This window comes from Ochotona curzoniae, unplaced genomic scaffold (assembly GCF_017591425.1).
Source record: "Ochotona curzoniae isolate NIBS_2020 unplaced genomic scaffold, NIBS_Ocur_1.0 contig_1014, whole genome shotgun sequence".
Lineage (NCBI taxonomy): Eukaryota > Metazoa > Chordata > Mammalia > Lagomorpha > Ochotonidae > Ochotona > Ochotona curzoniae.
The window spans coordinates 42,034,286-42,049,429 of NW_024464920.1; the positions used below are offsets into that span (position 1 = coordinate 42,034,286).

Below are 15,144 nucleotides of genomic sequence, written 5' to 3' on the forward strand. Positions count from 1 at the left end.
CGGCGCCCATATGGGATCCCGGCGCATTCAAGGCGAGGACTTTAGCTGCTAGGCCACGCCGCTGGACCCAACAGTGTAATTTTAAAGTACATGTATTTTCACCCTATTGTGTCAGTCTGTAAACTATGATTATTGATTTTCAAATTTCAGCGATGAAAGAATGAGATGTTATTTGAAAGATTACCAGTTGTATTGATTTTTTTATTAGAGCATTAAAGGGATTTACATAAAAGAAAAAATTTATATAAAGTCACTGTTAATTTTTTATGTTCCCTTTCAGTGTTTAACCATTTATAAGTATTTCTACATCCATATAGTCAGCCTATTAAACATTTAAGTGCTATTTATTGACCTAGAATGTGAGCTTAACCATCTATTTATTAGTTTCCTAAGCCAGTTTCTTTCACAGTGTACTAGTTTTCTACACCGGCATCCCTTAGATAATTTCTGTTACGTCCTTTCTCTGGTTTATTGTCACCTCAGTTTGAGTTTTGGAGGTGACTGCACTGTGGGAAGAGAAAGATTTGTGGCATGGGTAACTCGAGCCTCCGTCCGACAAGCTGTAGAAGCTCATGCGCTCGGCCTCTGCGCTGTCCTGTGTGACGGAGAGGCAGCTGGCAGCGATGGCCTTTGATCTGGGGTGTCGCAGGGCCAGGGAGCGACCGTGCATCTTGAAAAGCTATTTCCTACAAAGGACCGTGTGCCTCAGTTGAACCTTATTGATCACTGATTCTCGCTGTCAGCTGATAGTGGCTTGAAGCAAAGTGAGGATGCAGTTTCAGCAACGTGTGTTTGCTTGTAGCTCGACCCATGAGAAAAAAAGCAGAACCAACATGGTTGTGAAGCAAGGACGATTCTATCTGAGGCACAATACTTTGTCAGAAGATATACCCATTGTCATCATTTTTAAGGTAAGTCTGCAGCTGTCTTCTGGACGTCATGTTCTTTTGTTTGTTTTCATATGTAATTATTAATGTGGAGGATAAGGAACTTCGGGAAGAGAAAGCTTTGGTGGCATAGATAAGAATATCCAGTCATATGATGTGTTTTCAATTGAAAGCTAAGATCAGGTATTTCAGCAAGTGCTAACCAATCTGGAAAGAGACACATCTAAAAAAGTGCAAGAGTGCAAAAGGATCTGTTGTGATTTTTCAGCACTCCCACCACTTAGCACCTAACGGAGTTCTCCTCTGTAAAGATACTGTTGCCAGTTTCTGAGTATCTTTCAGCAGATAATTTTGCTTATCCAAGCACATTAAGTATATACTAGGTTTTGGTTTTGTGTTTTTGTTACATATATTACATACTGTAATACTAATTGATTTTCTTTTGTTGCAACTTACACCTTAGAGATGCGATCATATTGGCATATGTGTTCTTACTCGGTGTTTCTTTGCAGTGTTCCCACTTGCGAGTTTCCTATAATTTGGCAAGTCCACAGTCAGTGCACATCTACAACTCTCGCTGTCATAGAGTTGCTGTGATGCTGTGTCACGCATGGGCAATGACAGCTGTGGACTGAATTCCAGCATAGGAATTTTGTAGGACAGAGAATGTGGACCAAGTTTCTTTTCTTCTTTTTTTTTATAGATTTCTAGGTTCCAACGAGCTTTGCAGAAATACAAACATCTAATCTGTAATTTTTTTTCTTAAGTTTTTTGCTTGTGGATTGTTGTGAATCATTGGCATAGAACCCACGAGACATTTCCCATAGAATGTTAAACAGCGGAATCTCACATGGTTGCATAGTGACCCAGTTAACCTATTCTGAGATGTAGATATTGTGTACTGTCTACAAGCTGTTGAATTGTAGTGTTAATCATTAAACAGAGAGATAGGGGGTATTACATGATGCAGTTAATCCTCAGTGTTTGCGGTTGCTGTATTTGTTAATTGATCTACGCCCTAGAATTTACTTACAACCCCCAGATCAATACTCATGGTGCATTCATGGTTGTTCATGGATATGTGCATATGTAGAGCGAAGAGCAGTGAGTCACCCCAAGGTGCATGTTCCAAGCTGAGAAGGGACAGGGTGGAACAAGGTGGCCCCTTTGCCTCCTTGAGTTCATTTAAAGCTGAGGTTTTCATATTCTTGTGCTTTTCCTGTGTGAGATGGCCCTTGCATATCTTGTTGGAAGTGTGTTCAGGCTCCTAAGCATGAGTGGCTTCCAAAGGAAATATGGGTGTTACATGTGTGTTGTTCCAGCATGAGTTTTAGTGAGGTTGGCTTGTAACTTCAGTATTAATTCCTCAATAACGTGTTTTTCTTTTTGTAAATTTATTTATTGGGAATGGTAGCATGGCCCAATAGGTTAAACTTCCATATGTAGTGCTGGCATCATATATGGGCACCAGTTTGAGTCCTGACTGCTCTGGTTCCAGTCCAGCTCCCTCTTTACGGTCTGAGAAAGCAGCAGAGGATGGCCCAAGACCTTGTGTCTCTCCTACATGGAAGAGCAGGAGGAAACTCCTGGCTCCTGGTTTCACATTGGCTCAGCTCTGGCTGTTGTGGCCATTTGGGGGGGTGAACCAGTAAATGGAAGATTTTTCTCTCTCTCCTCCCTGTAATTATGCTTTTTAAATAGAAATAAGTAAGTCTTAAAAAAAATTTATTTATTTATTTGAAAGGCAAACTTACAGAGAAATCTGTCCTCTGATTCTCTCCCCAAATGGCTGCAGTTTATTTGAGAGGTAGACTTAGAGAACAGTTGTCCATTCACTAATTCTTGACCCAGATAACTGTAGTGGCTAAAGCTGGGTTGGTCCAAAGCCAGGAACCTAGAGTTTCTTCCAGGTCTCTCACATGGGTGCAGGGGCCCAAGCTTTAATCCATTCTCTTGCTTTTCCCAGGCCATTTGCAGGGAGCTGGATTGGAAGTGGAGCAAGCTAGGACTTCAACTGGCACCCATATGGAATGCCGGCATGGCAGGCAGCTGCTTAACTTGCAACGCCGCAGCCTTAGCCATAAGAGGTGTCTTTTTTTAAAAACGCATATTTATTTTTACCTTCTTGAAAGGCAGAATGACACATCAACACAGTGAGGGAGAGAGAAGGAGAGAGACAGAGCTCCCAATTGCTGATTCATTTCTGCAGATGCCTCCATAGCCAGGGCTGGGCCGAGCTGAATCTAGGAGCTCGGAATTCCGTCGAGATCTCCCACTGGGTGGCAGGACCCTGGGCGTTTGAGACATGCCTGCTGCCTCCCACTGCATCCTGGCTGCATTGTCAGGAAGCCAACTTGGAAGTGCCAGGACTTACACCAGGCACTCGGTGAGGGGACACAGGCTTTCCAGGCAGTGGTTTAACCTGTCGCACAGCACCAGGCCCTGAGTAAGATGTTCTTAAACAGAAACGCACTTGAAAAATGTTCCATATTGATTATTTGAGGAAAAAGTTGAGAGCATAGGCTTGAAGGAACCTAACCCTGTGTTTTGCCCAGGTGCAGTGGTTTAACATTTTTGATAATTCAGTATAATTCAACAACTTTATAGAATGTGATTGCCAAATGTATGGATATAAAATAGATCTTAATGACTAGTAAAATTGAAAGAGCTAAAATTACTTTTTAAGACTTATTTATTTGAAAAGAAACATTTGGGGAGTGAGGTAGAGAGAAATACGTTCCATCTGATGGTTCACTCTCCATGTGACCACAACGGGCAGGCTGAAGTTAGGAGCCTGGCAGTCTATCCGAGTCTCCAACATGGGCGCAGGGTCTCGAGCCCTTGTCTCGTCTGCCACTGCTTTTCCAGGGGTGTTAGCAGAGAGAGGTGTCAGAAGTGCAGTAGCTGGGACTTGAGTCAACGTTCATACGGGATACCAGTACTGCAAGCACTGGCCCGAAAGAGCCGAAATACTTAATGAGATCCTGGGTGTTTCTGACCATTTTAGAGATCAGTGACATTTATTCATCATTTCACTTCATCGTGTTTTGACTGACAATTGGAGAAAACAGTGAAATATCCTTTGAGGTAGGATTGATTTCGTTTGTTAAACAGGAGAATGATTGGACATTCTGGCTGATGGTGGAGACACCAGCCTCCCGTGGCAGAGAGCCTGGACTTGACTCCTGGTTCTGGCTGCCAGCTCCCGCTGATGCAGGTCCTGGGGGGCGGCAGGTGTTGGCTTATTGAATAGGTGGCTCCCCGTCACCTGTGCACCAGAGACTTGGGTTGAGGTCTAGGCTCCCCTCTTTGGCCTTGCCCAGTCCTGGCTATTTTGCTGTTTTACTGTTAAAACTGAACCAGATTGTAGAGTAAAAGACATAGGGAGAAAGTTGGGTGCCTCATGTTGGGCTGGCAGCTGGACTTCCAAAATGTACCCTGATTGAGAGGTATTGAGCAAATGTTGACAAGTCAGATTCTGTTAAGCGGAAATGTTCTTATTCAAAAGGCCAGTATGTGAAAGAGGTTGTAGTTTATTTTTTTAAATTTATCTTTATTTTTTAAAAAAGATTATGTATTTTTATCGGAAAGTCAGATATACAGAGAGGAGAGATAGAGGAAGATCTTCCATCCACTGATTCACTCCCCAAGTAGTTGCAATGTCCAGAGCTGAGCCATTCAGAAGCCAGGAACCAGGAACCTCCTCCAAGTTTCCCATGCGGGTGCAGGGTCCCAAGGCTTTGGGCTGTCCTCAACTGCTTTCCCAGGCCACAAGCAGGGAGCTGGATGGGAAGTGGAGCAGCCAGGATTAGAACCGGTGCCCATATGGGATCCCAGTGTGCCAAGACGAGGACTTTAGCTGCTAGGCTACTGCGCCAGGCCGTTTATTTATGTTTATTATACATTAGTGTGCTTTTTTTTAGTACTAAAATGGGATGGAGTGTGGAGTTATTTTCTTTTCAAAATGCCCGTGATGATTATAAGCACAATAGCACCATTTTGTGAGCTGGTCCAGAAAGAATTCCTAAATACATATACTTTCTGTTTGCTTTCTTTGATATTTGTATTTGTTAATTTTGTTTTTTCTTGTAGGGTTACCAGGGTACCCCCAGCTTATTGTCTTAGTAATGAAAAAAAGCGAATGGCACCTTAATGCTGTGGAATTAACATGTCCAGCAGAGGGCAGCATGCTCCTGTGTATCCAGAAGCATTAGGCAGCTTTACACAGTTAAAGATATATAGTATGGATTTCCTTAGACCAGAAGTGGTAAACCAATTATAATGTATATCAGCTTCTGTAATTCATGTAGAAAACACATAGCTAGATTGTTTCATGCATTAAAATCAGAAAGTTTGTTCTCTAACAGATTCGTTTGTTTGAAAGAGAAGACAGAAAGGACTTCATCTGCTGGTCCACAACCCAGTTGGCCATGGCAGCCATTGGCTGGTCAGGTCAGAGCCAGAAGCCTCGGATGCATCTTGGAAGCCGCTGAAAATCAGTACATTTTAGATCTATGTAGATCTATGTCCTAATATATTTACTAGTTTTTGCACTTCCCGATGAATTGTGAGTAGCTTCCTCTGTCTGAGTATGAATCTGTACAGTTGGTCTCAGTGAGTTCCGTAGAAGCTGCTGAGTGCCTTGCATCTAAACGTGTCTGTGTCCAGTGCTAGGTTTTTGTTCTGTGTGAATTCAGTTTGGGAAGTAGGAGTGTAATGTGGGACACACTTGCCAGAGTTTTTCCTCACATCCACGTACAGTCTCACCAGTAGCACATAAAAATGAAAACAAATCTTTTAAGAATTTTGGTTCAGGTGATTGAACTAAGTATTCCGGTCAGATCTGGTTGTTGTTTCGGCGTCCGACTTTAGGGGTGTTCTCATAAGCCAAGGGAGCTTGTCCGATCTGGCAGGCAGCTCAGAGAACTGGATGTCTTGCAGTCACACCTGGGTTGCATCCAGGCTTCTCCATGTATCGGCCGTGACCCTGGGAGAGCTCTGGTTGAGGGCGGGATGCCTTGGCCGGTTCATCCATGAAGTGTGGAGAGGAAATGAGATCCTGAGCTTTTTGAAGAGCTGAGTTCCTGGAAGGAGGGTGCCCTCTTCCTTTCCCTAGTTGTCCTTGCCTGCCCCAGGACAGAAGATAGAGAGAGAATGAGCTGGAATACCAGAGAAGGCGCCTTGCTTCTCTCGCTGTGTTGTGTGGCCCTAACATAGACCTTGACAGTCATTAGCACTTGATGGTTGTTGATTGTAACGAACAATTGGCTGAAAGTGACAGAAGCAGCAGGATCCCCAGGTTCCCTGCTGAGTCTGAATATGATACAGACAAGCCTGCTAAGACACAGAGCAGCCTTATTTATGGACTCGAATCACTACAAAGGTTCTTCTGGCCCATGAATCTTCCGTGCTTTGCATGCTGTGTTCCCAAGCCTGCAGCAGTTGCCCATGGTGGTGTTTGGGGGCTGAAGGCTGCTGCAGAAAAGGGGATCAGATGTCAGGGGTGCAAGTACTGTTTCATGGGAAGCAGCCATCTACACGGAAGTTTTTGGTTTTCACAGAGAAGCAGTTACCGGAGCTGTAGGTGATCACCCCGGCACGCTCTCTGCTGCCTGGGGCCGCCTCAGTGACAGTAGGCTGGCTCTAGTCTCTGTTGAGGAAAAATTAGGGATTCACAGATCTGGATGTTTTTACAAGGTACTTTCTTTCTCACCTTCAAATGATCCGTTTCAAAAGAGGTAAGCACTTCAGAAGCCTGTGGCGGCGTGGGCATTGGCATGGTGGTTAGTCACTAGTAAAGATGCCTGCGTCCCGTCATTCTGCCTGGGTCCCTGGGTCCAGCTTCCTTGTCATGCAGACCTGGGCCATGTCACTCACACAGGAGGCCTGGACTGAGTGCCTGGCATCTGGTGGTGTCACCTCAGGCATGAGTGGAGTGAACCAGTGACTGTGTACGTGTTGAATAAACAAACATTTGTAGAAAATACAATTAAAAGATACATAGATTTTGGTACAAAAGCGTGAACTCCAGACACATGGGGTATTTTCAAAAGTTAATGAGAAATTCTGTGTGTGTGTGTGTTTTGAAGATTTAATTATTTTTATTGGAAAGGCAAATCAGATTTACTGAGAGAAGAGACAGAAAGATCTATCTGCTGGTTCACTTCACAGCTTGGCCAGAGCCAAGCTGACCTGAAGCCAGGAGCCCGGAGCTTCTTCCAGGTCTCCTGCGTGGGTACAGGGTCCCAAGGCTTTGGGCCACCCTCGACTGCTTTCCCAGACCACAAGCAGGGAGCTGGAAGGGAAGTGGAGCAGGCGGAACATGAACCAGCGCCCATGTTGGATCCCGGCACTTAGAAGGTGACGGTTCACCCATGCGCCATCTCACTTAAGGAATCACCCATTGAGCCATCTCGTTGGGCTACATGAGAAATTTTAATATGAAGTAACTGCGTTTGGATTTAAATACTTTTTGCAACAAAATTTAAACTATAAATGCAGTTTGTTCACAAGCACCTTAAAGTACCATTGCATTACCATTAGTATGTATGTTATTCTCTTCTGCTCATTGCTGTTCTTTTAAAAAAATCACTCTTTGTGGATATGCTAGAAGAAGACATCGTACCACTTTTGAGGAACACCTTTTTATTTTTGTTCAGTGTTATTATTGATTACTCACACTGTGGGTGACTTTCTGCCGAAACATATTCTCTCATTTTTCTTAAGGTTATTTTATAGGACTAACTTTTGATTTGTTAGCCAACAGGAATGAATTCAGATATCTGGAGTAAAAAGAATCTTATACAACTGTTTTTCAAATGTCTAAATTATATCTGTAAAGCAGAATGGTTGGGCATTGTGCTGTTGTTTCCATGGCAACGCGTCATTTATCTGTAGCTGTGACTACCAAGAGCTAAATGATCATGCAGTAGGTTTGTCCAGAGCAGGAGCGCTTTCGATGGCAGCCCGACGGAGTGAGTGCTGCTGTGCTGGCGGACTCAGGAGCAGTTTAGTCCTTCTGTGGAAAAGCCTTGGCAGTCAGCGTGCCGTCTGCACATATGGTGCCATTTGCCATGTGCTCAGCATATTTTTACTTCCAGCTCAGACATATTTGGAGAGCCTAAGCAGTCTGTTTAGGTTCATATTGGGCCATTTGAGAATTTTATAGTTATAAAATTACTACTTAGATTCAGCATCAGGACAACTTGGAGTGGCTGTCCCTCTGGCAAATGAAGAAGGATTTTTATTTTTCTTATTTGTGAACACCGAAGTTGGTGATCAAGCGTATAGCCTTTTCCACTTGCAGTTTCCTGAAATAAATCCGTGAACATCATCTGGGTGGTCTTCAGCCTCTGCGATTTTTGATGGCTTTGGGGGCTCCTCCAGAACGCCCTGCCCCTCCCTCTCTGGGACTGTCTCTGTCTCGGGCCTTGTCCTGCTCTCATTCCGCATGCCTGACTTGGTGCCTGTCCCACACTTCTGTAGTATTTGGGCGTCCTTGTCTGAAGTGAAGCGTGTTGGTTGAAAGTTTCATATCGATTTCAGAGAATTGTGATAGTTACCTTTGCATGGTTTTGTTGGTGTTTTGGTTATCTTGAAACCAATATAACACTAAGTAGGGAGATTGAGAAGAAGAAATGAGCTTATTCTCCAATTAGCTCATCTCAGGGAAAAATTCTGTTCTAATATTTGTGACTGGCTACTTGCAGAACAAGGAGGAAACGTAGATAGTTCAGCATACAAGGGCACTTCAGGAAGTTTGTGGAAAATGGAATTGAAAGGCAAGTTTACTGTGGTGGAAAAACTCTTTGAACCCATGCATCATGTTCTCATAGAGCACGTTTGCCGTGAGCTTGTTGGCTGCCTCCTGTGTATGTCCTCACCATCCGCCTCGACGCTGCTCGGTGTGCTGGAGCTAGAATAGCCTAGTATTTGTTCACGCATTTAAAAATTGGAACTGATTTTTGTTTTGTTTTGTTTTCAGTGTTCTCTTATTTTAGATGATGTTTACATAGTCATTCGGGGTGGGAAGGATCTAGGGTTAAGGAGAAGTGGGTGATCATTGTTTCCAAACTTTATATTTCTTCTTCCCATTTCTGGAGGGGAGAGGGGAGATAGAGGGATAGGCTATACTCAACCTCCGCACCATCCCAGTACCTGAGGATGAGGAAGGGCCACCCGATATCAACCCAGGGTCACATCGCTTCTTGGCCTTTTGGCTAAGATCAAGTGTAACCCAGGGTCACAGTGGCGGTTGTTCTGGAGGTTCTGCTCAGGTGGATGCGATAGTTTCAAAATGCTGTCAATCTTGCCAATCTATGGATGAGGAATCCCTTCCAATGTCCATTGGCTGACATCATGGACCTCCAGTCACCCAGATATTTGCTATCATCGTTTGGCTGGGGTAGTTGTGCATATGTTCTGTCCTCCCTTCTCTGCTTGGTGCCAGATGTCCTCTGCAGGCCCCGATAAGCTACTGTGTCCTCCATGTGCACCGTAGTCTGCTGTTCAGCACTCTATCCTCTGCACTGTGGAGAACCAGTTCTTCTAGGTGGGTTCATGGACCTAAGCCAGGCGACCAGAGCCATGCCAGACCCCTCCCACCTCCACGCCAGGGCTCACAGATCCAATGACCACCTCATGGATGGGCCCGTGGCTCTGGGCCATGCAACCCAGTACCCTTGATCTCCTACCCCTGTGACTCACGGCCCCAGCCCCTACTACGTAGGCGGGCTTGGTTACCTGGACCAGGAGACCCAGGCCCCCCTCTCCTGGGGCTCATGATCCCAGCACCTACCGTACAGGTGGGCCCAAGTACCTGGGCCAGGAGACCCAGGCCCTGCTCTGCACCCCATCCCCGGGGCTCACAGACCTGACACCCACTACGTAAGTGGGCTCATGGGCCTAGGCCGGTAGACCCAGGGCCAAGCCAGACCCTCCTCCCCAGAACTGATTATTTTAAGGATTGCTATTCTTTAAGATACACTAAATGTTTGGGTAGATTTGCATAAATTTTAAATAATTGAGTTTGTTATTATTTAACAGTATTATTTTGAATTTTAAATTTACTTCTGTCTGTTTGAAAGGCAAAAAAAGAAACAGCGATCGTCCATCCACTGGTTGACTTCCCAAATATCCATAAGACAGACTGAGTCTGCCTGAAGCCAGCAGCCCAGAACTTAATCAGCATTCCCACATAGGTGGCAAGTACCCAACTACTTAAAGCATCCCCCCTTTTCCTCCAAGGGTGTACAGGCAACTGGGTTAGAATGTGTTGGGTGTGGGTGTCCCATGAGGCATCTTAACTGTGTGCCAAATGCCTACACCATGATGGTCCTTTTACATAGGTGTGTCATGTCAAAATAGAAGTAAAATGACTACAAAAATGGAAATTTCAAAAAAAGGGGGGGAAGTTTGTGTGCTGAGAACTTCATTTGCTAATCCAGTTATGCACTTGAAAAGCTTTTAAGTTGAAATCATTTAATTCCATAAATTGGCATATCAGTTATCTGTACCGTACAACCAATTATGTCACCATCTCTGTTGGTCAGGAATTTGGGAGTTGCTTTGCTGAGTGATTTACATCAAGATGTCAGTCATCTGAAGGCTGAACTCCAGCTGGAGGCCTCTTGCATGATGACCCAGCACATGGCAGTTAGTGGGAAATAACAGAAGTGCTTTTGTATTAAGTTTTGTGCCAGAACACAGGTGCCCTGAAAAGCACTGCAGAATCAAAGCCGCCATAGCAGAGGAAGATGCACCGGCATCAGATTTAGTGGTCATATAGACTTGGGCAAGTCCACCACTACTGGCTATCTGATGTACGAATATGATGAGATTGATGAAACCATAGGAAAGTTAAGACGAAGGCTGCTGAGATGGGCAGGGGCTCTTTCAGGTGTACTTCTGAGTCTTGGATAAACTGAGAGCTGAGTGTAAGCCTGTTATCACCATTGATAGTTAAAAACACACAGGCACTAGTGATCATCCTTATGTCCCAGGGCGCAGCGACTTCCTTTAAAATCTGCTGATAGACGCATCCCCCACTCCCCAACTCTGCCACCTGTGTTGTTGATGCTAGGATCCTGAGTTTATAGCTGGCATTTCCAAGAATGGTCAGAATGTGAGCATGCCCTTCAGGCTTAAATACCCAGTTAAAAAAAATTATTAGTGGCCAAAATTTTTAAAAAGGGATTCCAGGGGCTTGCCTTGTGCCATCATGGATAAAGCTTGCTACTCTTGCATCCTCTATGGGTTCCAATTTGTGTCTCAGCTGCTCTACTTCTACTCTAGCTCCCTGATAATGGCTTGGGAAAGGCAGCCGAAGAGGGCCCACGTGCTTGGATCCCTGCCATCTGTGTGGAAGACCTTGCTGAAGCTCCTGGCTCCTGGCTTTGTCCCGGCCAGCAAACCAAGGGCTAAAGTGAGCCTGCAAATGAAAAATCTCGTGACTGTCTCTTTGTGGCTTTCAAATAAATAAGTCTTTAAAGAGAATTCCACGGGGGTACCCTACCGCCAGAGGAGATTCGAGGAAGAGTTTTAAGAAAGTGTGCATCTGAGTTAAGAAAATAGTTGCAACCATGGTGCATGAGCGTTTGTGCCAATTTCTGGTGGCTTTGGTTCAGAGAAGAGAAAGTTACCGATAAAGATGGCAAAGTCAGTGCAGCTACATTGTGTGACACCCTGCCCACTTGTCCACCTGTCGGCCCCTCAGCTGCCCTTCTGGAATAGCCAGATCAGGTGGTGTTGATGTTCTCCCTGTGGGCAGGCGGGAATGGCTGTTCTCGGGGCTGGCATATAGTGTTCACCTTTGCTCTGCCAGCATCACAGTTGATCTAGAGTCTTCAAATGCACCATGAACCTCTTCTTGCAGACTGTGGGGCTTCAACATCAAGATCATGTCTGCCAAAGGTGTTTGTTGTGGCAGCAATAGGAGCAGCTGCTGGCTTCCCTGTTCAGGGGGTCATCCTAGCCATCCAGGCTAAGTCATTGCTGCTTTGTCTTTGTGCCACGTTGTCACACAGCTTCCACTACTTGCAAATTTGGTAGACTGAAGGAAATGGATTGGCACTCAGGTGAGGAGCAGGAAGTCGGTCCTGTGGACATGGTGCCCAGCAAGCCTGTGTGTGGAGATAGACTCTGGGCTCTCCTCTGAGCTGCTTTGCTGTTGGGACGTAAGGGAGTCACTGTGAGTGTCTGGAGCAGTGGACCGGAAGGCTGCTGCAAGTGCCAGGGTCACCAAATCCGTCCCTAAGCCTTGCTGCGCCTTCTGAGCCTGGTGGAAGATCTCAGAACTTGGGGTCTCAACAGCGGTTTAAGTTTAGTTGTTGAAGACTGGCTCATGATCCAAAGCGTTGTAAAACCTTCCGGAGGAAAGGGAAGGCTTAAGGACCATGTGCCTCTATGTGTGTGTGTGTGTGTGTGTAAAACAGTTTTAAGTCTACTCGTTTTTTTTTTAAAGTTTTTTTTTTTTTTATTGGAAAGTCAGCTATACAGAGAGGAGGAGAGACAGAGAGGAACATCTTCTGTCTGTTGGTTCACTCCCCAAACGGCCACAACAGCTGGAGCTGAGCCAATCCGAAACTGGGAGCCAGGAGCTCTTCCGGGTCTCCAGCGCAGATGCAGGGTCCCAGGCTTTGGGCCATCCTCAACTGCAACTTAAGCCACAAGCAGGGAGCTGGATGGGAAGCGGAGCTACCAGGATTAGAACCAGTTTCCATATGTGATCCTGGCACAGGCTAGGCGAAGACTTTAGCCACTAGGCTACTGCGCTGGGCTCTGTTTTATTTTTTGTTTGTTTTTTAAGATTTATTTTTATTGGAAAGGCAGCTGTACAGAGAGTAGGAGGGAAAGATCTTCCATCTGCTGGTTTACTCCCCAAGTGGCTGCAATGGCCAGAGCTGAGCCAATCCAAAGCCAGGAAAACTGGAGCATTTTCCTGATGTCCCACGTGGGTGCAGGGTCCCAAGACTTTGAGCCGTCCTCTGCTGCTTTCCCAAGCCACTGGTAAGAGAGCTTGGTGGAAGTGGAGCAACCGGGCTACGTATGAACCTGTGCCCAGATGGGATTCCAGTGCATACAAGGCTAGAATTTAGCCACCTGGCTACCGTGCTGGGCCCAGTTAACTAGTTCTTAAAGTCAGTCCTTTTTGTTCTTTTTTCTTTTAAAGACTTGGTAATTTGCAAGGCAGAGTGACAGGGAGAGGGAGAGAGAGAGAGTGAGAGAGAGAGTGAGATATCTTTATCTCCTGATTCATTCCCCAAATATCCAGGCCTAAGGCCAGGAACCTGGAGCTTCATTTGGGTGTCCCACATGTGCAGGGGCCCAAAGATTTATGCCATCCTCCACTGATGTCCTAGGCACATTAGCAGTGAGGTGGATCAAGCTGGGACTTGAACCAGCGTCCGTAAGAGATGCCAGTACTGCAAGACCGTGGCTTTTCCTGATGGGCCAAGGCGTTGTCTTCAAATTTGTGCTTTTAATAATAAGAAACTACAATGCCTTATTACTGGGCCATCATCCTGTAAACTGTGTGCCTGTGAAGTGGCAGCTGACGTCCAGAGCGAGCACCGTGACACAGAGAGCAGGGGAGAAGCTGGCACTGCAGGACTGTCATCCTGTAGATGGTGTGTGTGTGTGTGGTGAAGTGGCAGCTGACTTCCCCAGAATGAGCTCTGTGACACAGAGAGCAAGCTGAAAGCTACAGTGTCTCCTGTGACCAAGTCTCCAACATTGTACACGCTGTTTCAGCTTTACTTAGGGGGGGAGTTTACCTCCACCTCTCGTAGGGAGTGGCGAAGAATTTGTGAGCATTCCAAGAACTGGTACAGGGACTGGCATTGTAGTATAGCACGTTAAGCTGTAACTGCGTCACCAGCATTCCCAGTGAGTACTAGTTCAAGTTCCACCTGTTCCACTTCCTATCCAGCTCTTTGCTATTGGGCCTGGAAAATAATGGAAGATAGGCCAAGTGCTTGGATCCCTGCTCGCACGTGGGAGATCCAGGTGAAACCTCTGGCTTTGCCCTGACCCAGCCCTGGCCATTGCCATTTGGGGACTGAGCGGCATAAGCAGCAGTGGCAACATAGCGGTCCATTGTTGGCACTGTATTAGGATGAGCACCTCAGATTGCTTGGCTGTTAGAGCAGTGTCCTTCCAACTGTCCTGATGTTGCGCATTGGAGCTTGAGATTCCGTATTTGCTCTTATGTGTAGAGGAGAGCTAAGAACTGGAACATGAAAGCATCACTGGTCAGTGGGCTTCTGGTTCTGGAGGAAGGATTTGAGTGCCAACGTGAGCTTCCTCCTGACTTCTGAGAAGCAGATCATGGCTGTGCTGGTGATCTGGTGAGATGATGGATGCCGTGTTTCCCCACTTACCTGTGTTCCAGGAAGACGTGGGAAAGGGTGAGCTTTTGGACCATTTGACGTCTGCAGAGACCTATGTGGCTGCAGCCACCGGTGCGTTCTTAGTTTTTAAAATTCAAACCTGCATAGAATATGACTTGCTATCTCTAGATCAGTAAAATAAAAGATATTTTTTTTAGGGGAAATTCTTTTAGCTTGAATACAGATGACTTGACAGTTCCCAGAAAAAATGAATCGGGTACAAAACTGGCCAGGGTTCTGTTTCTTTTCAGCAACACATAGTGTTTGACTCACTGCCATTTGGGCTCTTTCTCTTTGCAGGTTGTCCGTTGTCTCAGATGCACTTCCTGGCCTCTTTCTTCTCTTGATGAAACTCCCAGACTCTTTAAAAGTTGGAGGAGATAGTGTACACACACACACACACACACACACACACACACACACACACGCTGCAGAATGTCCTCTTCCTGACTAAAATTTGTTCCGGGTTCTCCTGCAGTTTGGCCTGCTGCTGCCGGTGCCAGATGGCACGGTTTCTGAGAGAAGAGCTCGCTTTTGCTTAGAAGTAATACCCACAAACAATGCCAAATTAGCATAAGTAAATGTCAGTGAGTTAACACAAAGCCCACGCTCTCTGTCTTTTCTTTCCTTCCTAGGCCATGGGCGTGGAGAGCGACCAGGAGATCGTGCAGATGATCGGGACGGAGGAGCACGTCATGGCTGCGTTCGGGCCCAGTCTGGAAGAGTGCCAGAAAGCTCAGATTTTCACACAGATGCAGGTGTGTCTTTTCATGCTGTCCTGTGCAGTGAAATGGAATCGGAGATTCAGTGCTGCTCGCTGATAAGACATCAGATGCTGTGGCTCTGATGGTTATTGATCTGGGAAGGGT

General features: G+C 45.8%; 1 protein-coding gene across 1 annotated transcript in view; it reads left to right on the top strand.

The window, feature by feature from the left end:
- The window catches only part of POLR3B (RNA polymerase III subunit B), a 102,088-nt gene that overhangs the window by 12,139 nt on the left and 74,805 nt on the right, over positions 1-15,144 (top strand). Inside the window, exons 9-10 of the mRNA XM_040984907.1 lie at positions 803-911; positions 14,911-15,033. Of these exons, the coding sequence (XP_040840841.1) occupies positions 803-911; positions 14,911-15,033 (232 nt within the window). The remainder of the gene's footprint in view (positions 1-802; positions 912-14,910; positions 15,034-15,144) is intronic.